General features: G+C 42.2%; 1 protein-coding gene across 1 annotated transcript; it reads right to left on the bottom strand.

The window, feature by feature from the left end:
- Positions 1 to 1686: 1686 nt before the first annotated feature.
- LOC147440704 (uncharacterized) lies at positions 1687 to 2530 on the bottom strand. The gene is made up of 2 exons (XM_086483569.1): positions 2102 to 2530; positions 1687 to 1980 (listed from the first exon to the last, which is right to left on the bottom strand). Exons 1-2 carry the CDS (start codon positions 2509 to 2511, stop codon positions 1968 to 1970), a joined length of 423 nt encoding a protein of 140 aa, XP_086339695.1. The 5' UTR covers positions 2512 to 2530; the 3' UTR covers positions 1687 to 1967.
- Positions 2531 to 26446: the final 23916 nt, after the last annotated feature.

The following is a 26446-nucleotide window of genomic DNA, read 5'->3' as shown; positions in this document are numbered from 1 at the left end:
CCGAGGTCTTTGCTAGCCAATCTACACCCTGAACATCTATCGGGCCCGATACCACGCACTTGAATCTCGACGCCTATCGGCAAGGCTCCCCAAAGTACCTTCCATAGAAATATCTTCATAAACTGGGGCCACTATGGATTCCAAATGTTCTTCACGGCCTCTACCCATCGAGCCTCCGACCATTTCTTCTTCCACTACTTGTTTAAAGGCGTGAACCAATCAGCCTTATGAATTAACACTTGGTAAATGTCCTTGGTACGGGGTTTAGAGAAACAACTACTCATGGGCCATTTCCAGGCTTTCCACTCAAAAGTAGATTCGCAGATCAACATCAAAAAAATGTCCAGGCCTTCAACATCCCTATTGACAAGAAGCTTCTCAATGTCATTGAGTTGAAGTTGGGCAACCACCTGGTCATAGGATTTCCAGCACTTGCTATTTCCATCCCAGAAGTGGCTCAGCTGTTGAAGTCCTTTATTGTTCATCCTTCTTGTGATTTCTCTCCAATAAGGGTTCATAATAACCCCAACAACTTTAGACAACCAGGGGGACTAGTGCGAGATGGAGTTCAGGAAGCATCTAATTAATTCACCCCATTCAAGTGTCCCTATTGCTCTACTGCACTTTCACACCAGCTCTCTTGTGATGCCACTCAGTCTAAGGCTAGCCCATCCTGGGCTAAAAGTTTGTCATGCACCTCAATCCCTTTCCACTGAACACCTTCAGAGCATAGTTTTGCCTTGTTGATCATATCCTTGGTCATGATAGCCCAAGATTGGTCTTGATTTGCGATTGAAACCACAAACTTGGCACATAGGGCCTCAGCGTGAACCACATGCTTGATAATTCCAAGGCCACCATGGACCAACGTAGCCCATTGCCACGACAACGAGGCTTAAGTACTTTTCCTCCATAAGGATCTTTTAACCGGTTTCAAGAACTCCTTCCAATTACATTTGGAAATTTTGAAGAGCGGGCTGGCATGTATGAGAGTTTTAAACTTTTGATGGGTTCTAGTGTCCCTTTATTTATCAATCAATAGATAATAGATAGATTTACAATTTTAGTTAGGCAAAAAGGTGAAAGGAACGGTATGCCTATGCCAGGCAAGCAAAAAACAATTCATCTTGCATTAAGGTAATAAACTAGTAATAAGCTGCCCTTCCAAATTATGACAATTATGCGTCGTGTCATATGGCCATGAGTACACTCAAGTTCTAAGAGAGCATTGCCAATGCTAAAGCTTGGACTAGGGTAGAGGGGCCATTAGCGAGACGGGTGCCAATAATAACACTCAACACCCCCCCAAAAAGAAGCACAGTGGCGTTTGGGTTCTTGGCTTACTGGAGTTGATGTGGGGTCATGCCATTTGTTGAAACCCTGGTTCAAACCCGGACTGCGTGCATCCTTGTATTGGTGCCCTGTCGTCTCAAATGTCTTCATGATTGTTTTTTGCATTGAATGTCATGTCAACTTGTCGCAAATATTTTGTGCAACAGTAGCTTTGGAGCCGCATATGTCGTCTAAAAGCCCTACTCAATTCGCATCTTTTGTGCTCCTTGCAACCCAAAATTGGTCATGGAGGGAGAAAATCTATCGTGCACAAGTTAGACGTACCCTTACTGACCCCTCTACCCTATATACTCTCCAATACCCAAAGTACATATTACTTAACCCAAAGAAATATGTAATTTTCTTTTTTTGACGTACTCACAAATGTGAGTGGTAAAGAGCGAACTAAATCCAAAAGAATTACATCACAAAACCCTGCTCATAGGTCAAGCCAGGGCATCTTGCAGCAAAAAGCTACATGACATGGCTAACAAGGGAGCCACCTTAACAAAGAGATATGGTTGAATTGGGAGGATAAAGCTGGAGGAAATAGAGAAGACAACATGGGGATGCCACCAACAAGTAGACATAGCTGCCACCACAAAACTTGCCTGTCCACCATGCCCACACTGAGCTTAAGAGCCCAACCTTCACAAACAACCACCCACATTGGTCAAAGACCGAACATTCATCGAGAATACACCACAAACATGGAGGAGCCTCCTCCTAGCAGTGTGAGCAGAAAATCCGACCATGAAACCAAACATACCCTTCCAACATCAAACACCAAGATTGCAACCTGCAAACAATCCCTGTCTGAGTCAGCCAAATCACTAGGCAGTCCTTCTTCGGTATTTTACGGATATTGTTGTCCATGACAGTTAGACGCTCCATCATGAAAGGCTTGACAATAGTGTAGTAGCCCCCAAACTTTGTCAGTCGTGCCTGCTCCCCACACCATGCCAATAGCCCTTGATCCAGGCTTCTCCAAAGCTCCAACACTGTATCCTTGCCGGAGACAAAGCAGAGTTTCTTGCATCTTTGCGAGTGGCTCCTTTGGCGTCGTGGTTCCAAAAACATAGGATGGTCAACGTTGGACATGCAAAGAAGGGTTGTCCAGCCAGGGCCCCCTCCCCATGGCACCCTTGCAACTGGGGCCTTTCCCCGCCCCACCCCCATACTGAGACACTAGAGCATTGCAAACCCTAGATTGTGTTCGAAAAAAACAAGTTGAAAATTCAATTTGGCCTATTGAGAAGAATTTCATAATATAAGAGTTCTCAATAGCCTTTTTTTCATGCATGTGGTCATGAAGCATGGCTTCTCTTTTGTCGGTCTCAAGGACCGCGTGTAGGTGAGCCAAACGTGCTTATTAATGAGAATCTCCCGGGATTCTTGAGCTAAGTAAATAAAAAAGAAGGTGAAGGGCGACGGCAAGGACCAGATGGCGAGCATGAGGGGACAAGGCTCCCTGCTAGTTTGGATTGCAGGTGGCAAGCAAAGGTGGGCAAACCAAAGGGTGGTGCCATCTGAAGGACAACTATCTCCAGTGTAGACGTTGACAAGAAGCCCTATGAAGGAGGGATCGATGTCAACAGGAAGCACATTTGACAACATAAGGGGGAGTACAACGCAAGTTTTTTCTTTTAATATAGTGTAGACATCGCGTAGCAACCATAAAAATGGTGAGGGCATAGGGCTAGCACAGAACGAGTCCATACCAAACTCAAATGCACGAGTTTGAATTTGGGGTTTTGTAGCTTCAATTTACTCCATCAAAGAAAGGGTTTAAGAGAATTTCTAAAGATTCTATATATTACTTCACATTCACTTTTTTGAACTCTCTCTCTCTCTCTCTCTCTCTCTCTCTCTCTCTCTTTGTGTGTGTGTGTGTGTGTGTGTGTGTGTGTGTGTGTGTGTGTGTGCAGAACTCACAATGGTGAGTAGATTATATTAGCAAACCAAACAATTACAAATCGAGGTCATGCTTGCAGCGATCCATGCCTTCTCTTAAGACCCATAGATTGGCGATACATCAACTGATACGGGAGCCACCCCACGACAATGGAATGGATATGAGAGCCAACACAAGCTGAACTGGTAGTACCCCTTGGCCAAAGCAAGGACCCATACACTTAACCATGCAAGTCAGTCATGTAGCACTCATAGCCATGTTCCACTCATCAAAGTTCATCCGTTTCCCAGTGGTGACAATCGCTTCTCTGTTTTCTTGTACAATCTCCGAGAATCTTACAGAGTGTTCTAAAAGACCCGACTGTTCCTAGCCTTCTAGACGTGTCTGAAGTAATAGAATCTTAACAATTTGCATGCAAATGAGCCACACCTGTCTTTTGAACACTTTCCCTCCCAAGAAGAGGTCGTTCTTAAAGAACCCAATATTCCAGGTCTTTTGAACCCACTTGCATATCTTCCCTTCCAAGACATAGATCATTGGGAACTCCTTGAATAAATGAGGAAGGTCATCACTAGCTGTTCTTCATTGCGAGCACTTATCTGTACCAATACCTCTTGCTAGAACCTTCACAGCAATCGGTAAGTCTCCCCGGCAATACCTTCGTAAGAAAACCTTCATCCCATGTAGCCATTGTGGGCACCAAATGCTCTTCACGATTGGCACCCATCTTGATTTCGGCCATTGCTTACCCCAAACTTATTTAGGGGGAAAACCAATCTGAAGATACCATAAGGGTGTGGTACACATCCTTAGTTTTGGGTTTAAGGAAATGTATGTTCTTGGGCCACCGCCATGATTTCCATTCAAACTTGGACTCGCAAGAAAGAAAACACTAGTCGTTTTAAAACTGTATTGACCAGCATCCTTTCAATGCCATTGACATGAAACTGGGTAGCCATTTGGTATGTTCCTTTTGAGCTTCCGGGCTGTTGTCCCAAAATTGGCCTAGTTGACACAGTCCTTTGTTGTCATTTATTTTTCTAGAAACTTCCCTCCAAAATAGGTTCAATGGGAGGCTTCCCACCTTGGAAAGCCATGAGGACTAGTGGGTTATAATTGTAAAAATACCTTGTTATCTCTCCCCATTCCAAGGCCTCTGTTGCTTTGTTGCATTTTTTAACTAGCTCGCCCATTGTAAACCCCAGTTTCCAGACCATCGAGAGGCAAGAAAATTGTCGTGCACCTCAAGCCCTTTCCACTGGACACCTTGTGAGCATAGTTTTGGGCTATCCATCATGGCCTTTGTCATAACATCCCATGCCTGGTCCTGCTTTGTGATTGTTGCAACAAACTTGGCACATTGGGCCTCTGCATGAGTGCTAGGATTAAGGATCTCAATATCGCCTTGCTCTAAAGGCCTCACAATGGATTCTCATCTAGCCCATTGCCATGGAATTGAGTCTTTGGTGTTGTTTATCCATAAAAATATTTTCACCGATTTTAAAAAATCTTTCCAATCTTTCCATGGATAGTTAAAGGCTATGTAAGGGAGCATAAACAAATCGATCAATTCTATTCTGCTTGGGAAGGACAGAAGCACATATTTCCGCCTTCACATCTTGCTCCTTACCTATAAGAATCTTTGCTTGTGGGTGATCCCCCCCCCCCCAAAGGGGTTCCATGTACCAGAAAAGCTTCCCTTGGACACTATCTCCCTGTTCCACATTGATGGATCATACGAATCATTTTTCGAGAGTGAAATCAATCTTGATTTTTTAGTACTATAGTTTGACCCTGATGCAATGGAAAATGTTTTCACAATCTCTAGAGCCTTCCTAATCACCTGAGGGAAAGCTTTGAGGAAGAGTAGGGACTCATCTGCAAAAAGCTTTGCAAGAAGTTGGTCATTGTTGGGCAAAGACAACCCTTGAATCTCCCCTCTCATAGCACTGTCTTTGAGCAATGTCACCAAAGGATGAGATCCAATGGCAAACATTAGAGGGGTTAGCAGAAAGCCCTACTTGATTGATTTTTTGACCTCCAATGTCCACACAATTTTCTCATTGAACATAAGCTCAAATTGGATACCCGTAGCAAGGGTGCTGATTAGTCAACACATCTGTGGCCCAAAGCCCAATGATTTCATAACATCTTCAACAAGATTAATCTAGATCTAGATGTATTACGACACTCTTGCTTTGTGAATGATGCATACTCTATGTTGCAAACCATTGCTATCATAGATTGACCTTATTTTAATAAATCCATGTTGGTGGGGAGTGATGAATTTTTCCAGGAGGGGAGAGAGTGTAAGGGCTTTAGTTCTGGCAATAATTTTATCAGCCACCGACATCATGGTTATGGGACACCAATGTTTTAGCAGGGAGCAACAAAATTGCTTGGGGATGGTTTTATGAGGATCCTCTTTATGATTAAGTCAAGAACTTTATAAAGCATTGCTTGGTTAGCCACTCACGTGATCATGGACTTTAGATCATCCCAAAATTCTTTGAAGAACTCAATAGTCAATCCGTCCCATCCAAGGGCCTTCTCTTTGCCTAAAGCTTGCAATGCAAGAGAGCATTCCTCCTTGGAGAATGCCTTCTTCAAAAGGTTGGCGTTTGAGTGGGATACCATTTTTTATCACTCCCAAGAAGAGTAGCTTTGGCTTCATCCACTTCTGGGGAGTGTGCCTCAGGCTGGCCTATGGTATGAGGTAAGTCATCCATCATCAGTTGGGCCATTTCATCTAGGTACCCCAAGTTGGAGCACCAGATTGAAAAGCAGTGACAAGAATTCTTTGTTGACACTTTAGCTGACTAGTTGTTTCTATGATTTCAATCGGAGGACCATCAAGTGTGTATAGTTGGCTATGTGTTTCATATCAGCAAGGATCTATTTTTTGATGCAGTCATAAGACTATTGGAAACTGACCAGAGAAGAAACAACGAAGCCCAATGGAGGGAAGCAAACCAATAGCCATACTGTAGCATACTGGTGTACATAAATACATAGGTGTAGGTGTTTTTGCATATTTGGGCCTGCACATACCTTGGTATCTATATGTGTAATTGATATTTAAAGACCATATGGGGCTGCTATTTTTTTCCTTGATAACATTGGACAGGTGTATGGATATGTCCACCATGCTTAGGAGTATCTTGCTTCCATTCAAGGAAACTAATGTTCTTTGGTCCTAGACATATTGTAGCATAGACTATACTACTATACACATGTATATGGTGTTCAACATATTGCAACATACTATTATACATATATACATATGTATATGGTGTCCAATATACAGGAGTATATTGTTTATGATTGTTATACATATATAAATATGTATATGGTGTCCAACATACAACAACACGACTAGGAACCAGTGTGCACTAAAGTATGTATATGTAAAGTGTTTTTATATGAGAGAGAGATAGAGAGAGCGAGAGAGAGAGAGAGAGAGAGAGAGAGAGAGAGAGAGTGGAATTGTGTACTTGATAGTGAGAGAGAAAAAGTGTGTAGTCCCTACTAGCACACAATGGTGGCATCACGATTGGGAACTGGTGTACACTGTGGAGTATGGAGCGTGATTTACCCTTGTAATTTTCTGTGGTAAAAGCGCACATTTGTAAGGCCCCCATTATGAGGAGAAGCCATCGTGCGTGAAGGAAAATCACTCACTAGAAACCAAAATTTTCACGGACAAGAATCAGGGGCAACTTTAGAGGCCTCGGGGGCGGAGGCCCCCGAGTTTTTTTTCCGCCGGAATATTCTTTTTGGCCGGAATATTATGGCCGGACGGAGGCCGAAAAGTGGTCGGAAAACAACCGATCGGTTGGCCGGTGGCCGGTAGTCAATGGCCGATGGCCGGTGGTCGGAAGTCAATGGCCGGTGGCCGGTGGTCGGAAGTCAATCGCCGGTGGCCGGTGGCCAAATTCAATGGCCGGTGGCAGAATTCAAAAGCGGACTTGTCTTCTCAAGGGCGGCCACACATGGGCAGATTGGAGGGTCCGATTTGGACTTATTCGCACAAGGGCGGCTACACATGGCTGTCTCTCATAAGAGAGGGCAGCCCTTTTGGCCTATAAAAGGAGGCCATTTCTACACACATTTCATAGTGTGAAGTTGATGCAACAAGGTGAGTGTGAGGTGGTGAGAGTTGGCCTATAAAAGGAGGCCATTTCTACACACATTTCATAGTGTGAAGTTGATGCAACAAGGTGAGTGTGAGGTGGTGAGAGTGAAGCAAGGCGGGAGCTCTATCAAGGGTTTAATCCCTTTGTAAAGTACTTCTTCTTTTGAAGTGCTAAAGCCATTGAGTGGCTGCTTTCCCGTGGACCTAGCCCACATTGGGTGAACCACGTATATCGTGTGTACTCTCTCTCTCTCTCTCTCTCTCTCTCTCTCTACTCTATAATCTCTTGTGTGTGAAATCTATCTCTCTCCATTAAGTAATCTACTAAAAAAAAAATCTATTTAGCTACGTCTTATTTTCTAACATGCACAAAACTGTGTGTATGTAAATTATGTGTCTACAAGACAGTGAGAGAGAGTGTGTGGCATTGAGAGTGTGCTTCACAATGTGAAAGAGAAAGTGAGTAGTCTCTATGAACACACAATGGTGGAAGACTCCCATAGTCATGATGTGCCAAAGAGGAGAGAGAAGGAGGGGGTGGATCATTTGGAGAAGAAGCAGTGCATGGGTTTGAGAAGAGAAGAGGGCAACAACAAAAATTAATACATTCTTATGAAATGATTTGAATACATTGTCCATATTTTTTAATACTTATCCTCCTCAGCAGCAACTCTATTGTGTATCTCAAGATCTATCGGCATGCTATTATATACCACCTCATAAACTTATAATCAAATTCTATGTAAATTATTGAAATTCTCAACTTCTTCCATGGGAATTTTGATGGCTCTCATAAGATATGAGTACAAAATAGCAGGTGTCTTTTGTTGGAGAAGGGTGTACATTCTTACAAAATAGGACCCTCTATCACTAGTATTTCCCCATTCATCTTGCATGTGCCTTTTGGACCTCTACTTTGTTTTAATGCACTTGAGAACATAGAACTCTCCACCTTCATCATTGTCTGGTTTTGCATTACTTGCAAAGTTGTCTCCAACTGTGAGAGCATCAATCAATGCATCATGATGGCGTGCATACAAGGCCTCATCTCAACATCCTCTTTATCATCACTAGCTAATGCATCAATGAGAAAAATAATGTGATACCTCCAGCTTTCAACATAAGCCTTGTTTGTGCATATTCTCCATGTCGAGAGAAAGGGGAGATCGGTTGCTTGGACAATTCAACAATTCCTCATAGACATCACCATCAACATGTCACCTTCTCCCCCAAATTCAAGTACATATACACACACCTAGACTAGACAACAACAACAACAACAACAACAACAACAACAACAACACACACACACACACACACACACACACACACACAAGAGAATAGATTGACATGGACAAGTGTAAGAGATGTAGACACAATTAGAGGGTACACAACATAACATAGCATAGCATAAGAGAGGGGGAAGCAGAAATTGAGAGCATCTACACAAGAAGGACCTAGAATCATAGCCCCAAACTCCACTACACCCCTTCTTGTGGAGTTTGGTATTTAATTTATTATTTGAGTTTTGGGTGCCAAAGTTGGAGGCCCCTCTTTTACAACTAGTCCACTTTAGTACTTGAGTGGAGCACATCACTTATTACATGTCCCCTAAGGGTGAGTACTCACTAGATCTATTTACAAGTAGCCATAGTGGCTTATTGAATAAAAATTCTAAACTAATGTGCAAAGGTAAAATGATTGAGAGGGTTATTATCTGTCGGTGCCTCCTTTTCAACTCCCAAAATTTCAGTCTACAAATCATCATCAACTCACTATTAGTAAAATCAAAATAGATAGCACATAATTAACCATTACGCCAGCTATCCCAATTGCAATTCCACATAAAACAGGAGGGTGCCTAGACTCCTAACTTCCCTCCCACCAGGGATAGCAACTGTCCTCAGTTTCTCTATAGAAAATCAACTGTGATGGAAAGTGTGGAGAAGGTCAGGGAAGTTGCGAAAAAACTTTTCAGGCATCCATTTGGCATCCTCTCTAGGGTGGCCTTGAAAGTCAAAAGATAGCGGTTATAAACCATGCCAGTTCATGTGGTGGTGGTCTCGTGATCAAATATTTGTGCAAGGATGAGTTGTTCTTCTTGGTCTACAAGTGAAGGTGGATCCTTATAAATGTGATGTGTAGGTAGGGGTCCTTTGAAAGGTCTTAGTATGGAATGCATTGTGAATGTGCCAATGTGAAGGTAAGTTTAAATGCAATGAAACATCATTGATCAAAACAAAAAAAATTAATGGAGTGTAAAAACAAGGAGCAAGTTTAACAAAGACATTAGTATCAACACTTTTGATTCTTCACTTTTCAGTGCGAAGCATAACATAATCACCTTCCTTAAACTAGTGTGCCTTGCAGTGTTTGTTAGCATGATATCTTTAAGAAATAGAAGTGCAGTTTGATGTGCTATGAATGTTTTTTTACAAGGAATGCAGTATGCTTGTTTACAAAAATGGTCAATTACAGTTCAAATCATATCATGCTCGTGAACAGCGAGTGGAAATCCAGTGACAAAATCCATTTGAAATATATTCCCAAAGAATGGGGAGAGGATGTAAAAGTCCCAATTTTTTACTTGTTGCTGCTTTGATCTTTTGGCAAATCAAACAAGTTGAAACATACTATTTAGCGTCACTTTTCATAGTGGGCCAATATAAATCACGACATAAGTTTTGAAAAGTAGCAATAAATCCTCTATGTCCAACGTAGGGTGATTTTTGTAATTCTTCAATGATTAATGTACAAAAAGGTTTAGTTACACACAATTTTGGTTTTAAATAAAGAATTTTTTCTTGAATAGTGTATTCCAAAAATGTGTGCACATAATTGTCCCATATGAAATCGGCATGTAGTTTTGAAATCATCATCTTGTGCATAAGTGTCAGGCATAAAAGCAAATGAAGTACTTATAGTGGTTGATAGATTATTAAGAGAGGGTCTTCGACTCAAAGCATCAACTATAAAATTTTCCTTACCAGGTTGTTATTGAACGTTGGGTTGAAAACTTTAAAGAATGAAGAAACCCACTTAATATGCCTATCATCTATAAGGGTTGAGACAGTAAGTACTTGATACTTTGTTGATCAATTTTGATGATTAAATCAGCATCCATTAAATAGAGTTTCCAGATTTTCAAAGCATGTACAACCACAGTCAACTCTTTGTCATATGTACTAAATTTGGCTTCAAATGGTTTAAATTCATGACTTTCAAATGCAAGTGGATAGTTATCTTGCAAAAGGACCGCACTGATACCTTTTTCACTAGTATCAGTGACTACAACAAAGAATGGTTTATCAAAATCAGGCAATTGTAGTGTTGGTGCATTTGTCAAAGCATTCTTGAGTGCATTAAAGGAACTTTCTTGCAAGTCAAACCATGCATAAGGAAAATTTTTCTTTAACACAAGAGAGTGAGGTAATGAAATTTGTAAGCAAAGTTACGTACAAACTTCCTATATAACTGCATAGACCAATAAAAGAACCTAATTCATCCAAATTTTGGGTCTAGGTCGTGATTGAATGGCTTCAATTTTCTTAGGATCTACATGTATTCCCTTGCCCGATACAACGTGTCCCAAATATTCAATTTCACATGAGATAACTTTGCCTCTGTTCTAGATGACTACCTTACATATTGTGCTTGGATTAGTAGCTACTAAGGATTTGGAATTGGTCCAAATGGATTTGAAGACGTCTTTCCTTCATAGAGATGTCCATTATGACGTATATATAAAACAACTTGAGGAGTTTTTAGCTAAAGATAGGGAGCACTCGGTATGTAAATTGTAGAAATCTCTTTATGACTTGAGGCAAGGATCCAACCTATGGTATCAAAAGTTTGATACATTCATGCAGCCTCATGGTTATAGAGAATTCAAGAGGATTACTGCTTATATGAAAGTTCAACAATGATTCATTGCTTATTCTCATTTTGTATGTCAATGGCATGCTCAATGTTGGAAAATTCACCCACAAGATTGCCAATTTGAAGTAGTTGTCGAGTCAAAACTTTGCTATGAAGGATTTTGGACAAGCTAGTCAACTTACTAGAAATACACATTAAACAGGAATGACTAAAAATATTCGTAGATTGTCTCAAGAAGCATATATTCAAAATATTTTGCGTCATTTCAATATACATGGCAAAGACATTGAGCGCCCAAATTTTAGTGTATGTAAAACTTAGCAAAAAATATTCTCTTGATTTGGATGTTGAGAAGGAATTGATGGCAAAGATGCCATATTTCTCCATAGTTGGCAACCTTCTGTATATGCTGGTGAAAACAAGACCAAATGTTGCATTTGTAGTAGGAGAGATGAGTAGCTATATGGAAAATCTAGGCAAAAGAAATTTGAGAAGTAGTGAAGTATATCCTCAAGTGCTTGAAAGGCATAACATAAAAGTGCTTACGCTTTGAAAACAGTGATGTTCAATCATTAGAGACATGGATGCAAATTATGTAGGGAATATAGACAACAAGAGCTCTACATTTCGCTATGTCTTCGTATTTGTTGGAGGAGATATTTCTTGGATGTCATGTCTTTAAGATTTCACACCCTCTTCCACTACATAGTCTATGCCAACAAGAAAGCAGTGTGGTTGGCACATTTAGTGGGAGATTAGACATCAAAAGTCAACGTTAAGTGCTACATTGTGATACTCAGTGACATTGCTTTGGCAAAGAACCCTGTGTTTCTTAAGACAAGAAAACACATTGATTTGAGGTATGATTTCATTTGGGATGTCTTTATAGACAACTGATTGAATAGTCAAAGTTCATACCAAAACCCTTTGGATACGCTTATACAAAGAGAAGTTTTTACATTGCATTGACTTGATGGGTATCAGTTGAGCCGCTAACATGCTTCACACTTATATATGCTATTTACATACTACTTCTTTTTTGACACTTATGAACACATTGACCTTTAAGTTGGAAGTTACTATGGTCAGGCACTTGGACAGGGTTGACCACTCATCCCTATGCTCCATGACTATTGTGCCTATACTCCACCAAATCTCTATGTATTCTTTCTCTCTCTCTCTCTCTCTCTCTCTCTCTCTCTCTCTCTCTCTCTCTCTCTCTCTCTCTCTCTCTCTCTCTCTCTCTCTCTCTCTCTCTCTCTCTCTCTCTCTCTCTCTCTCTCCGTACATAATTGTTCACTAGACACCACCACCCATGCATCACAATAGACAAAAGAAATCCAAGTACAAATGGGAAAGGGATACCACATTTTTCTATAACAAACCAAGCCTTAGCCTCAACTAGCATCTTGATGTTCTTGTATAAGAGAATACCACATCCAACAAAGTTACTATCACAACATCTTCAATGTGAATTTGTTTTTTAAAAGAGCTAGAATGTGTTGAATGAGGCAATAACCATGATCATGGACTCAAATGATTGAAAGATTAGGAAAGAGGAAATCCAAGCAGGATGAAGGAGTGTTGGCCATCAATTAAATATTGTCTCAAGGATCAAGTTTTAGATAAAGTCCATGGGTCATAACTGACCACATTTAGTCAAGATAAATAATTATTAATCATGATGAGATTGCCAAAGAATAGATAGTGGTAGGATGCCAAACACATACACACCCATTTTTTTCTTTAAGAAAGTAGGCAATAAGGTGTCCCCAGCTTGCATTTCACATCTTCTCCCCATCCAAGAGCACAAGCTCCAATAATATAAAAGATTATTCTCTTGACTTCCTTTAGAAAGGAAGATGATCGGTGGAAAAAAGTCTCCAACATATCATGTAAGCTCTTTAACTCACAAGAACAGTCACTGACTAGGCAGTCAAAAGAAAATCCACCAGACAACACAGAGGATACAATTTTGTATGGAAATCTATTTAAAGTGCTTTGATAGGCTAACCCTAAGGACCCTAAAATTTATAAAGATGGCTGCCTCCCAATCTAGTGTAGCAACAAAAGACCTCAAGGTAGGGGAACTCGGTAGGCAACACAAAGAAAATCCACCATACAACATAGAGGCTACAATTCGGTATGGGAATATATTTGAAGTGCCTTGATAGGCTAACCTAAGGACCCTAGAGTTCTAAAGATGGCTGCTTCCCAATCTAGGGTAGTAGCAAAAGCCATCAAGGTAGGGGAACTCAATCTCATGGAAGACAACAACCAAAAAGAGAAATTAGAGAAAGCACTCCTAGAGAAAGAATTTGGACCCGTTCTCTCAATGATGGAGGAATTAATTCTGTAGTCATAAAATGTGAAGGGCATAAAATCTCATAAAATGCATGCCCTTTGCTTGGATATGGTAAGGAAAAATAGGGATGTTAATTGTTGAGCTATCTATAGACCATAGGTCCACCACAAGTAGCAGAAAACAAGCTTAGGAAAGAAGCTTGTAGTTTACAATGCAAAAAGTTTTGGCTTCAATATTGTATATGAATCCTAAAAAGATTTTATTTTTCCAATCTACAAATCATCATCAACTCACTATTAGTAAAATCATATAGATAGCACAAAACTAACCATTAAGCCAGCTATCCCAATTGCAGTTAACCACATACAATAGAAGGATGCCCAGACTCGTAACATATGAGGAATATCTGGAGCCCACCATGGCCACATAAGATGAAGGTATTCGTATGGAAGGTTTTATGGGGAGCCATGCCAACTAGGGTAAATGTGTCCACTAGGGAAATTGGCCCAGATAGATGTCTAAAATGCAGGTTGGCTAGTAAAGATCTTAATCATCTCTTCAAGGACTACCCGATAATTTGTGGTGTAGCTGGTAAAATCTGCAAATGGATCTAAAAAATCTTAAAAATAGGATTCTACAGAATGACCTTTTCTTGGGAGGGAAGGTATTCAAGAGTCAAGCGCTAAGATAATCCAAGAAAGTAGGGAGGTGATTAAAAGCTATTGGAAATAGATTGACTCAAATGAGTGGAACGAAGCCTTAAGTGTTTCTATGACTAACTTTCTAGGGTAAATACACGAATTATTCTCTTGCCATAGGCTGGCTCCCATGTCAGCCGATTTAATGATGACCCTGGGGAGCTATCATGGCTCAATACAAGCATGACAAGAACTTGTAATTGTTTTGCTATATTATTATAATTTACTCACAATTGTGGATTTTGCAAAAAAAAAGTGAGAAACACAAGTCTTAAGATGCCAAAATAAAGTATTTGTGTTCACAAAAATGTGTCTCAGCTTACAATCATGTCTCTTTGAAACTCAAAAATGCCTCTCGAGAGCAAGAGGAAAAGGAAAAAATCCCACCCAGATTTTAGCAAAATAGTGTAAAAACCTATGCCCTATTTTAAACTTTGAAAGGTGGGCTAAATTTGAAAGGTGTGTTCTTGCTCTTACCCTCTTTCCCTCCCCCCCCCCCCCCCCCCTCTTCTTCTTCTTCTTCTTCTTCTCTCTCTCTCTCTCTCTCTCTCTCTCATTCATCTCTATCTCTATCTCTCACCGAAGGCAGAGTGGGACAAATCGCCACAAACAAAATCTCTCTCTCTCTCTCTCTCTCTCTCTCTCTCTCTCTCTCTCTCTCTCTCCCCAATTTGGGCTTTTGTTTGTGGCGATTTGTCCGACTCTGCCTTCGGTGAGAGATAGAGATGAATGAGAGAGAGAGAGAGAGAGAGAGAGAGAGTACTTTTCTTGATCTTCTTTTACGAAATTTTTCAAGAGCAAGGTGCTTGAGGATAAGAGGGGCCATGCCGCCACTGGAGGCGGCGCCATTTTACTAGCTATATTAATGAACCAAAAAATTTACAAGCTACAACCCTGCTCATAGCAAGCCAAAGCATCAAAAAAGTTTGGCTTTATAGAGAGCCACCCGATATAAGAAACATATGTTCTGAAAAGTCTAGCTTTACAAGGAGCCACCCAATACAAGAGAAAAAAGACCATATAAACGAGAAGGAAAACTAACCTACAATGGGGTACCACCACACAGGGGAAGCTATCACCCCACTCTGATGTGCCCACATCACATTTGAGAAGAGAATCAGACTAGTAGTCAAAACCATCATAACCAAAACCGTCCAATAGTTTTGTCAAAACTTGGCTGAAAAAGGGAACCAGTCCCATCAAGATCTAGTGAACCAAGGCCACAGAGGGGCCATATCCAAACCCAAGAACAAGCTTGAGAGGCTAGCCTTGCCGCATCAAAAGAATCAGACCTCCCACGATCGATGCCACCAAAAGGAAACCTCCTACCATGAGCTCCCTCGTTATTGACTGCAGAGGAGTACCAACCCTACATGGTTGCCATTTGCCCTTAGACACTGTTAACCCTCACGGCTCACGGACACCCTATCACCTACGAGACGGACGTTGTAACCTATGGTGGACATTGTATTATTTATTTGGTAGAGTCAGGTACCGGGCTTGTCGGTCCAATACAAAAAGGGTAAGAGTGATCGCCGATGAGAGGCGCACTCTAACTGGGACATTCAAGGGATTAGTTGACTAAGCATGGGCGCCCAAGTGTGAATGGGATGAGCTCATATAAAAGCCAACTAAACCTAAAATTCACTCATTCTCTCATTTGTGCAATTTGAAGAGTGCTCTTTCTCCATCTCCATCTCCATCTTCTTCTTCTTCACCTCTTTGTGTGTGTGAATGTGTGTGTGTGTGTGTGTGTGTGTGTGTGAGAGAGAGAGAGAGAGAGAGAGAGAGAGAGAGAGAGTGAGAGAGCGATCAAGCATTGCGGCGGCACGACGGCGGTGAAGCGGTTGAGCGCGACGTAGCGGCGTCTCCTTCTTCTTCGCGGCGAGGAATCCTCCACAGCAGGAGCATAGAGCGGTGAGTGACACACCATTGCCCTCTTTTGAGCTTACTAGTTAAGCTATTTGTGTGCTTGGAGCCATCTATGGCTCGCACACAGTGTTAGGCAAGGCCCTTGCTTCGACAGTGCGGCAAGGAGCAAACATTTTTGGCGCCGCTGCTGGGGAATCGCCCTGCACTAAGCCCAAGAGGCACTTTGTGCTTCTCCTATGAGTTGTTTGTAGTAGGAAAGAAGAGGAAGAGGAAGAGGAATGAGTTATTTTTCTGCAAGTTGTTAATTTCTGTATTGTCTGCAAGTTCTGTGATTTCTGCATAATGTTGTGTTTTCTGTTTGCACACAGTCTTTGCACGGTTAGTAGTCGTTAGCTTGTTCGCAGTGAATGAATAAGTAGGAAGGCAGTTAGCAATTTCTGTTTGCACACAGTCTGTACAGAGTTTTCTGTCAAGGTTTGCACGCACACAGTTTTTGCACAGTAAGGTAGTGAGAGAGGAAGTAGGTGGACAGTTAGCCCACTGTCAGTAAGCAGTTAGGTAGGTGTTGACAGTGTGTGTGGCCAAGAAAGGGTCACCTAAACCGCGCGCAGTCGTCGCCTTTATTAAAAAAAAAAAAAAACCGAAAATATTTAAGCGTGAGTGACTGGGGGGCTACACTAAAATTTTGATCGGGATCATTTCCCCAAGCCCAAGCCCAAGCCCAGGCCTCAATCCTCAGTCTTATGATATATACTAGACTCACTCTTATATATATACCCTACCCCCTCAAGAGGGAATGAGAGCATGTGGGCAAGTCCTCCACTCTCCTCCCTTCTCTTTCCACTTGCACCCTAAGACTTTCTAATTTGGGCCTAGTTCCCTACTAGAAATTGATGGTTTTAGGGATTCCGAGGACATAAAGTGACGAAACGGAGGGCTGTAAAGCACGACACGTCCCTCTGATCGAGACGCTCGTTTTGAGCTATCATACGTTCTATTCTATAGCTGGGTCAGAAAGAAAAGACCAAAAAATAAAAAAATAAAAAAAATTAAAGAAAAGACTTGGGTTGCAAAACACCCAAAAATACTAGGTGAGCAGCCTTCACGGGCACTCACTGACACTTCTAGGGGATCCAAGTCATATGAACCTACGCTCTGGACGAGTGTTAGAGCACGAGCATATTGGTAGTGCCTCCATTTACGCGGGCACCCATTATTCCTCCACCCTAGGTTCTGGACCTTCGGCCGGGACTCAAGGTAGCGCGACCCAAGATCCTCATATCGCGTCTAGTGATTCTTCCTCTGACTACAAAGTCATGGAGGGGTATCCTACACCAAACCCTGATAGTTCAAGTCAAGAAATGCATGCCATGGGCCCACGGCCCGGGTCTAGCGTGTTTAGCCGCTTAAAAGAGACCCTTAGTAGAGCTACTCGCTCCGAACATGCGGTTAATGAAATAAATGAAGGGAGTGGGGAAGTAAATTTGTCATTCATGCCTAAAATAGACCCTATGCTTCTTGAGAGTGTGCATGTGAATGTTCCATCCACTGCACCTCCTGATCCTTTAGGACTATCTCCCTCGGAGGTTTTACTACCCGATGGTAGGAGTCTTGCCGAAGTACAAGAGATCGAACGCTATATGCAAGCAACAAGGGAGAGGGGAATTGAGAACCTACGAAGGCTAGAACAAAGTCGAAACCTGAAAGCAAAGGCTCCTATGACAACAATCATGCCAGCCAAGCAACCGAGTGCTCCCAAGGTAGCAGTCACGGAGGGGCAAGCGATGGGGAGCAATAATGCTTCCACTTCGAGGGAAACCTCCAGCACGCCAGGCCTAGATGGGATATTCCTAAACGAAAATTGGGAGTATGACCTACAAGCAGAAGCTTTAACTGATCGGTACACAGGACACACCTATCATGTGGGTTGGTTAGATGTTCTACAATCCACATCGGGTGCTACTAGCATAGATGAGCAACAAATAGAAAGTCTGTGATGTCCTCCATAGGATTGTCGAGTTAGAAAGACAGAACACAGGGATCAACATGCCTTCAACACGCCTAATGAGATTCTTCAATACGGGAAAGGCCAACCAACCAACCCTATCACAAATGTAGACTCCCTCAGTGAGCCCCATTGATCCTCCATATGTTGTTTCGCCAGGAGCCTCAGTACAATCTGAGCCCACAAGTGGCAGCTTTACCTTCCCAGATCTAGCTCATCTTTCTCTTAATGACACTACGGCTACCATGCATATCCTAGTGGTGAGCGTGACAAGAAGTACACCATGGAGTTCATTTGTTAACACTGCGCCGATGCCTAGTAGCACAGTGCCCCCAACTATACCTACATGTATGTATCAATCATGTGCACCTGTCATACCTCAGCCTCATGTAGCTCCTACACCTCCGATTATTCCAAGAGCTTACAATCCACAATGGAATTATCCAAGCGCTTATACAAGTGGAGCCATGCCATTTAATAATAACATGCCATATCAGGCACCCCCTATGTCTAGGGCCACTCCTGTAAACTTTGGACCACCGTCTGGTACACCACCATACGAAATATGGGACCCAAGAGCCGCGCGTATGCCAAGGCCAAGGCCAACTCCCATCTCACATGTGGTTCCAGGAGCACATACACCCATTATACCTGCTCAAATAGGAGATTTGGCAGCATTTGCTCAAACTATCGGTCGCTCTATTGTGGAAAACATGCGTAGTGCGCCTGATAGAGAGCCTAGGAGCAAGGCAGTTCAAGTAGCTAAGCTCACACAGAAATTCAGTGGAGACGGAGATGCTAGAAAGCATATGGAAGTCTTTGAACATGCGTGCGATTCCTTGGAAGAGCACAATGAGCTACATAAGTGTAAGGCTTTGAGTTTGACCCTAAGCGGAAAGGATGGAGATTGGTATAGAACCTTAGGAGTAGAAGAGAAAACGATCTACTCTACTCTTAGGAGACTGTTCTTAAAAGAATACATACGAGAGGGAGTACTTTGGGGTGTAGCCTCTCAGCTCCAGAAATCCCAACGAGAAGAAGGTGAATCCGTGAGAGACTTCATTAGTCGCCTAAAGAATTGGAATTCTCGATGCAATCCAAACGAACGATTCAACAACAACCAATTGCTCGATAGATTCATTAGGGGACTACGACATGAAAGTATTTATAATGGCCTAGTCATTAGAGGTCTCACTACTTGGGAAGCAGTCACCATGAATGCAATCCAATTGGAGGATAATTTAATGATTGCAAGAGAAAGAGTGGCCATCAAGCGAAGGATTGCCTAATGCTTAAACGCATCATGGAAAGTAGACCGCCTATAGCTTGGGCAGACTCACCTCGAGGTCCTGCATTGATGCCTACCCCACCCATGGAGCAACAGTTGCCATTACAGCACATGGTCTCTAGAACCCAAAATGTGGTCCAAACCACACCGTTGCCACCTCCAGTGCTAGGACCGCAACCCCCTCATCCAAGAGTTACACCTATGAACCAAATAGGTTGCGAGTCATCTAGTACTTATGTAGATTGCGAAGAGGACATAGACTCTAGTATCACCTATGGAGTCGACATGCTTGAGGAGTGTCCCATGTACTATATGGAAGACCATTGGGGACAAATCAAACCGGTATATCAAGCTACTGCGCTAGCAGCAAGAGGCCAAAACATTAATAGTTTTGCCAGGAGACCACCTCTTCAGTGCTACGAATGTGGTGGACCACATCGAGTAGCTGAGTGCCCCATTAGAATGCAAAAGAATGCTGCACTAATGCAAACAAGTCAAGGGAGTGCATTGGCAATGCCAATACTCACTTGTAATCGTTGTGGCATAGATCATTTGATCGCACAGTGTCCTAACAATCCAAACGCACCGAAAATCACACCATTGAACTTAATAGAGATTGTTGATGGGACACCACCAACTATAAACATAGCACCAGTGAATGCACTCACACGGTCGATGCTCCAAAAGCAAAATTACATCCTCGAAGAGAGAGATGCTGCATCCATTGGCCGAGCGAGAAAGAAGAAAACACGAAGAAAGAAATCCCTTAATGCTTCTAGCTCAAAACCTAGTTCAAAGACTAACATAGGGACAGAAGAGGATCCCGTGTGTATGAATGAACCTGAGGATGATTCAGATTCGATAGAGACCACGGAGACCAAAACTGTTACTACAAAGGAAAAAGCCAGTGAGGAGGATCACGAGAGGGAATTACGACGAACACCAAAAGAGTATTCAAAGTTAAACCACCCAGTTGCGAACCCCCAAGATAATCCACGAGAGACAAAAAATGAGGATTGCAAGAGAAAGATTGGAACCTATCCAAACCCAACAGTGGAAATTGAACGAGTCCAACAACTGAGGGGTTTGGTGGAAGAAACTCAACGAACATTAGAACCTGAACCCAAACATATCCAGATGTCGGACACAGTGTTTCCCACACAAGTTCAACCTCACAAGAACTACAGGCCGTTAGCTATACCCAGTATCATTCGGGAAGAGAGTGAGGGTAGGACATCTGAAAGTGGACACACACCTTTCCTACTAGAGAGAATGTTTGGTGAGGGAATGCCCGACCCCCTTGAGGAAGTGGAGATTCCATCTTCACCATTCTCTTGTCAGGGTCCTACGTCCCACAAGATGCCATTAAATGTTGCCAAATTGATGGATTTCATGTCTTCAAAAGTTAGAACCACCATCATGTCCAAACTATATAAAGACCCCGAGCTAGTCTCAGCTCTTCGAGCCTTCCTCAATGGAGAATTACAGGCCGGATTACCAAAGTTTGCACATATGAACAAACATGACTTGGTAATGAATGATGAGGAACATTTAGCACCACCATCTGACCTAGCGGGACATGAATCTGTAATTGAAGTACCCGCTAACAAGTTGGGGCAATACTTTGAAGGTGATGAATCTAATGCTACTCTACCAATCACTACTAAAGGATTAACTATAAAGGGGGTCCTTGACGGTGGTGCGGGAGTCAGCATGGTGACAAAGAGTTGTTGGGAGTCTGTGGGGCGACCTCACCTTGAAGCCACAAGCGTAGTGGTAAAAATGGATAATGGATCTATTGTTACGTCTATTGGAATGCTAAAGGATCTCAGAATCAAGGTCTTTGGACACAAGGTAAGGCAGACTTTCATTGTTATGGATTTTTCCAAGCATCCTATGTCATTTGAGATGATCTTAGGGCGTCCATTAATGAGGGAAGCAAAAATGGTGCATGACTGGTCTAAAAACCACGTCTACTTACAGTTCCAAGACTCTGTCATTCGAGTTGATCTTTTAAGTGGTCGAACGCATCCTCTAGGAAATAAATTCATCATTGATAATCGATCAGACACAACAATTTACTCAGCTCCATTACAGTATTGTTACACGTGTAACGAAGACACGGATACTGGGGAGAACTCTCCTTATATGGATATCCTACCCGGAATGGCTGAGTCAGACAATGTCGATTGGGTGCACCTAGAGGCAAGTATAGATACATGGGGAGCTAGAGGAATAACCTGGGTAACACCAGATGGGTAAGAGATACCACAAATTGCACCAGTAAACATGTCAGGTGTAGCGCATGTAACATCCGATGATAAGAAAGAGGCACACCTACCTGAGAGTGAAACTGATGATTCCTCAAAGGCTTCAGGCCAACACACATCAGAAACGGAGTCTCAGGGAGAAATGGATTCAGAACCTAAGGAAACATCGAGTGAACCAAGTATAGAAACTAAACACTCAAGGACTAGTACGAACATCTATGGTAATTTATATGAGAGTGAAGAAGATACAAGCGAAGACCTATCAGGCGAGTCGAGTTCAAACATTTACCAAAATCAAAACCTTAACAAGAAACAAAGGTCATATAAGAGACGACGATATCGAGCAAATGTGAGAGCTAGGATAAACAAGGAAAAATCTACTGCAGAATGGCTTAGCTATCTAGGGGCATGTGATGCTCATCGAAAGCTAGTAGACAATTGGGGTGAACATCTCCAGAGTGTCATGTGGTGCAGCCCGCGACCCATTGACCTCGCTCAATTGGAGGTTACTGAGCCGAAATTGAGTCGAACTATAAGAAGACGTCAAAACCGAGAGTTAGCACAACAACAAAAGGAGGCAGAACTAAAAGAAAGGTCTCCGTCAGGACAAGAGCCTGCTGACTTACATACGGCTCCTGAACATTTTAAATCTTATACCACGGGGGAGCGAAAGGTTGTGTATGCCAAAGCCCAACGAATACCTACCAATGGAAGCAATGGAGTCTTTGATGGTCCAGCGGTAGTTAAAGAGATAGAATTAGCAGAACCAGGTGAGGAGTCTAAACCAGTCTTTATTGCTCAAGACCTTACCGAAACTGAAGAGGCTGTACTTAAGGAGCTCCTCAAGGAATACAAGGGTATCTTTGCTTGGACATATCATGACATGAAGGGAGTTCCACCTTCTGTGGTGCAACATACAATTCCCATGATCAACATTGCTAAACCCGTCCAGCAACGACCCTATCCAATGAATCCTAAGTATGCCAAAATTGTACAAGAGGAGATTGAAAAACTTATCCAATGTGGATTCATATGCCTTATTGAGCACTCAGAATGGGTTTCTCCAATAGTCATTGTGCCAAAAAAGAATGGTAAACTAAGAGTGTGCGTGGACCTCAAGAAAGTTAATGCAGCTGCTAGGAGAGATCATTATCCCTTGCCATATTCAGAACATGTGCTTGAAAGAGTTGCGGGCAAGGAAGCTTATAGCTTTTTAGATGGGTACTCTGGTTACAATCAAATCACAATTGCATTAGAGGACCAAGCTAAAACTGCTTTTATCACAGAGTTTGGAGTGTTTGCATTTCGTGTTATGGCTTTTGGCTTAACAAATGCCCCTGCTACATTCCAACGATTAATAAACACTGCGTTTAAAGAATTTCTAAGGGAGTTTTGTGAAGCTTTCCTAAACGACCTTTGTGTTTATTCTTCTTGGGAGAAGCATTTGTTATATCTACGAAAAATATTTGAAAGGTGCAAATTTTATCGCATCTCATTGAACCCTTTCAAATGCCAATTTTGGGTTAAGCATGGAGTCATTCTAGGGCATATAGTGTCCAAAAACGGGATATCCACAGATGAGAGTAAGATAAAAGCCATTGCCGATTTGCCACCACCTACTAACTATAAAGGAGTTCAAAGATTTATGGGCCATGTTGGTTATTATCGAAGGTTTATTTTAAACTTTGCCGAGATAGCGCGTCCATTGTACAAGCTTCTTATTGAGTTTCACTGGACGGAAGAATGTCATCAATCTTATGAGTTATTAAAGAAGTCCCTAACAAGTGCTCCAATCCTGCGAACACCTGATTGGAATGTACCTTTTCATGTGCATATTGATGCATCAAACTTTGCTATTGGGTGTGTTCTAACTCAACCAGGACAACATAAATTGGACTACCCTATTAGCTTTGCAAGTCGCCAATTAAATGATGCCGAGATGAACGACACTACTACAGAGCGCGAAGGTCTAGCTATGATTTACGCAGTAAAGAAATTTCGCTATTACCTTCTTGCTACCAAGTTTGTGTTTTATGTTGATCATCAAGCATTGCTATATTTGGTAAACAAGCCGTGTTCCACAGGTCGAATTACACGATGGTTGTTAATTCTTCTTGAGTTTGACTTCACCGTTGTTGTGAGGCCTGGGAGGAAACATGTCATGGCGGATCATTTATCTCGTATCCCTAATGGCGAAGCTCCTACGGGGGTTGATGATGAATTGCCTGATACTCCTTTGTTCATTGTTGAGACAATGCCTGAATGGAGTGAAAAGATTGTTAACTTCTTAGTTAATGGTTTTCCACCCAAAGAACTGCGAAAAGATATAGCTCGAAAATTAATCAAGGAATGCGAACCCTATTGCTTACTGGCTGGAACTCTCTATAAGAGAGGAAAAGATGATGTTCTTAGACGCTGTGCCCGCGAGGATGAGTATTTATATATTCTACAAGATGCACACATGGGCGTAACTGGTGGTCACTTTTCAGGAAATTGACTGCCCGAAAGATCTTACAGTCAGGCTATTGGTGGCCCACTCTGTTTAAGGATGCATCACTTTTTGCAAAGGGATGTGATGAATGCCAACGCTTCAACAAGCCACAAAGAAGGGATAGGATGCCTCTACATCCCATCAAGGTAACCCAACCATTTGAAAAGTGGGGCTTAGACTTTGTAGGACCGATAAGTCCGGCTGCACGTAACATGCAATCATGATATATCATTGTGGCTACCGACTATGTAACCAAATGGGCTGAAGCAAAAGCAATACGAAAGGCGGATGCAAAAACAACAGCTAAGTTCCTCTTTGAGAACATTATCACACGTTTTGGATGCCCCTTTGAACTTGTGAGTGGCAATGGAACTCATTTTATAAATGAAGTAATAAAAGAACTCACATCAAACTTCATGATATCTCACCACAAGTCTACACCCTATTATCCCCAAGCAAATGGCCAAGCTGAGAGTACCAACAAATCTCTCATCTCCATTTTGACAAAGAAAGTTGAGGCTCATCGCACTGATTGGGACCTAAAGCTTACATCAGCTTTATGGGCTTATCGTACTGCGTATAAAGTTGCTATTAATTGCACACCGTTTAAGATGGTGTATGGCCGAGAAGCAGTTATGCCATGGGAGTTTGTCATTCCTAGTCTTCGAGTAGCTTCTCAAGAAGGTTGGGATGGTAACCCCTTAGTGGAGTGATTATATATCCTGGAAAGGCTAGATGAAGAAAGGCAATTAGCTGTGCGAAATGCTCTAGTGGAGAAGGATAGGAGAAAGAAGTGGTTTGATAGCCATTTAAAGGATAAAGACATCAAGGTTGGTGATAAAGTTCTTATGTACGGGGTACGTAATGAAAAGAAGAAATTGAAATACGCTGGTAAGGGACCATATCGAGTGTGTGAAATTACCTCGCAAGGTACCATTCGTGTGGAGACTCTAGATGGAGTTGAAACCATTAGATTCCTTAATGGGAGTAAATTCAAAAGATATTATGATCCTCTAAGCTAGGAAGAGTTGCAAGCTATCCATCAAAAGAAGGATGCCAAGGAACAAGCAGAGCTTAGAAAAATCCAAGCAAGAGTTGAGGCTCGAGAACGAAAACAACGTCTTAGACGCCAACGAGAGGCTAATCTGGGAATCACGCAAGCATTTTTTGAGGACACAGATGACGACTCATTAGAATCTGAGTCACCCCTACGATACCCAATTGAGCTAAATAGCCCCTATGGAAAGTACTATACAATGCCTTATTAGATACGGGAGCTAAACACAATTTGTTATCCTATGGAGTTTGGTGTCAATTAGGGAAACCGACCCTATCCCCGAGTACGATGCAAGTCAAGGGCATTAATAAAAAGAAAACTGCTATTCTTGGAGTCCTTCAGACCCCTGTTGTCTATGACAATGGAAGCATAGTGCAAAGGTTTCTAGTCATGCCCGCGGGAGCTATGGAAGGCAACGTAAACCTGGGACACACGTGGATGTTGGCAACCAAATGCACTATTGATTGGGATAGCTAGCATTCACAAGCCAAGGTGGTTAACTCGTCTTTGCCGGCTACCCATGAACCTAGCACTTCAACACTTGTAGTTGCAGCAAGCAGTAATATTGCAAGTACTCAACCTGCACGACCTAAGAGTACATATCAATGGGTCCCCAAGGCCTTACTTCCAACTACCTCAACTTTCCCATCCATTCCAAGAAAAAATTTCCCCGGAAAACCAAGAGCGTGCCCTAGGAGAGTCAAGACCAAATCACGATGGATTCCAAAACAACTATTAGAAGCCCAAGGCTACTATGATGGAAATCAGTAAATTTGGATACCTAAAAGTAAAATGTGTCCTTCCCTATCGACAACAAACCCATATGAGTCAAACAGTATAACGCTAAAGCCAATGGCAGACCGTGGGAAGGGAAAGATAACAGAATGCTACACACCTAGTCCAGAGCTAGTTTGGGCTCCAAGGCAAAACCAATTTATTCCACCTAGCTCAGGAAGGGGGGAGTTCCATGAAGCTTCTAGCTCCTCATGTAATACATCCATAGAGGTAAAAGCTTCTACATAGCCTCCATCTATAGTAGTGGACCTCCATGAAGCTACAAAAGAATCCACACCTCCCAGTGTTCAAGAATCACCTGATGAACCACTTCAAGTTTGATCCTGGGAGAGTACCTTACCACCCTTGCAACTTGATGAGGCACCTAGGGTAATAGAAAACTACTGGCAAAAATCCTCAACTAT

This window comes from Adiantum capillus-veneris, chromosome 15, assembly GCF_014529385.1.
Source record: "Adiantum capillus-veneris isolate H3 chromosome 15, ASM1452938v2, whole genome shotgun sequence".
Lineage (NCBI taxonomy): Eukaryota > Viridiplantae > Streptophyta > Polypodiopsida > Polypodiales > Pteridaceae > Adiantum > Adiantum capillus-veneris.
The sequence above is the reverse complement of the archived record's forward strand: the minus strand, read 5'-3'. Positions and strand labels throughout refer to the sequence as shown.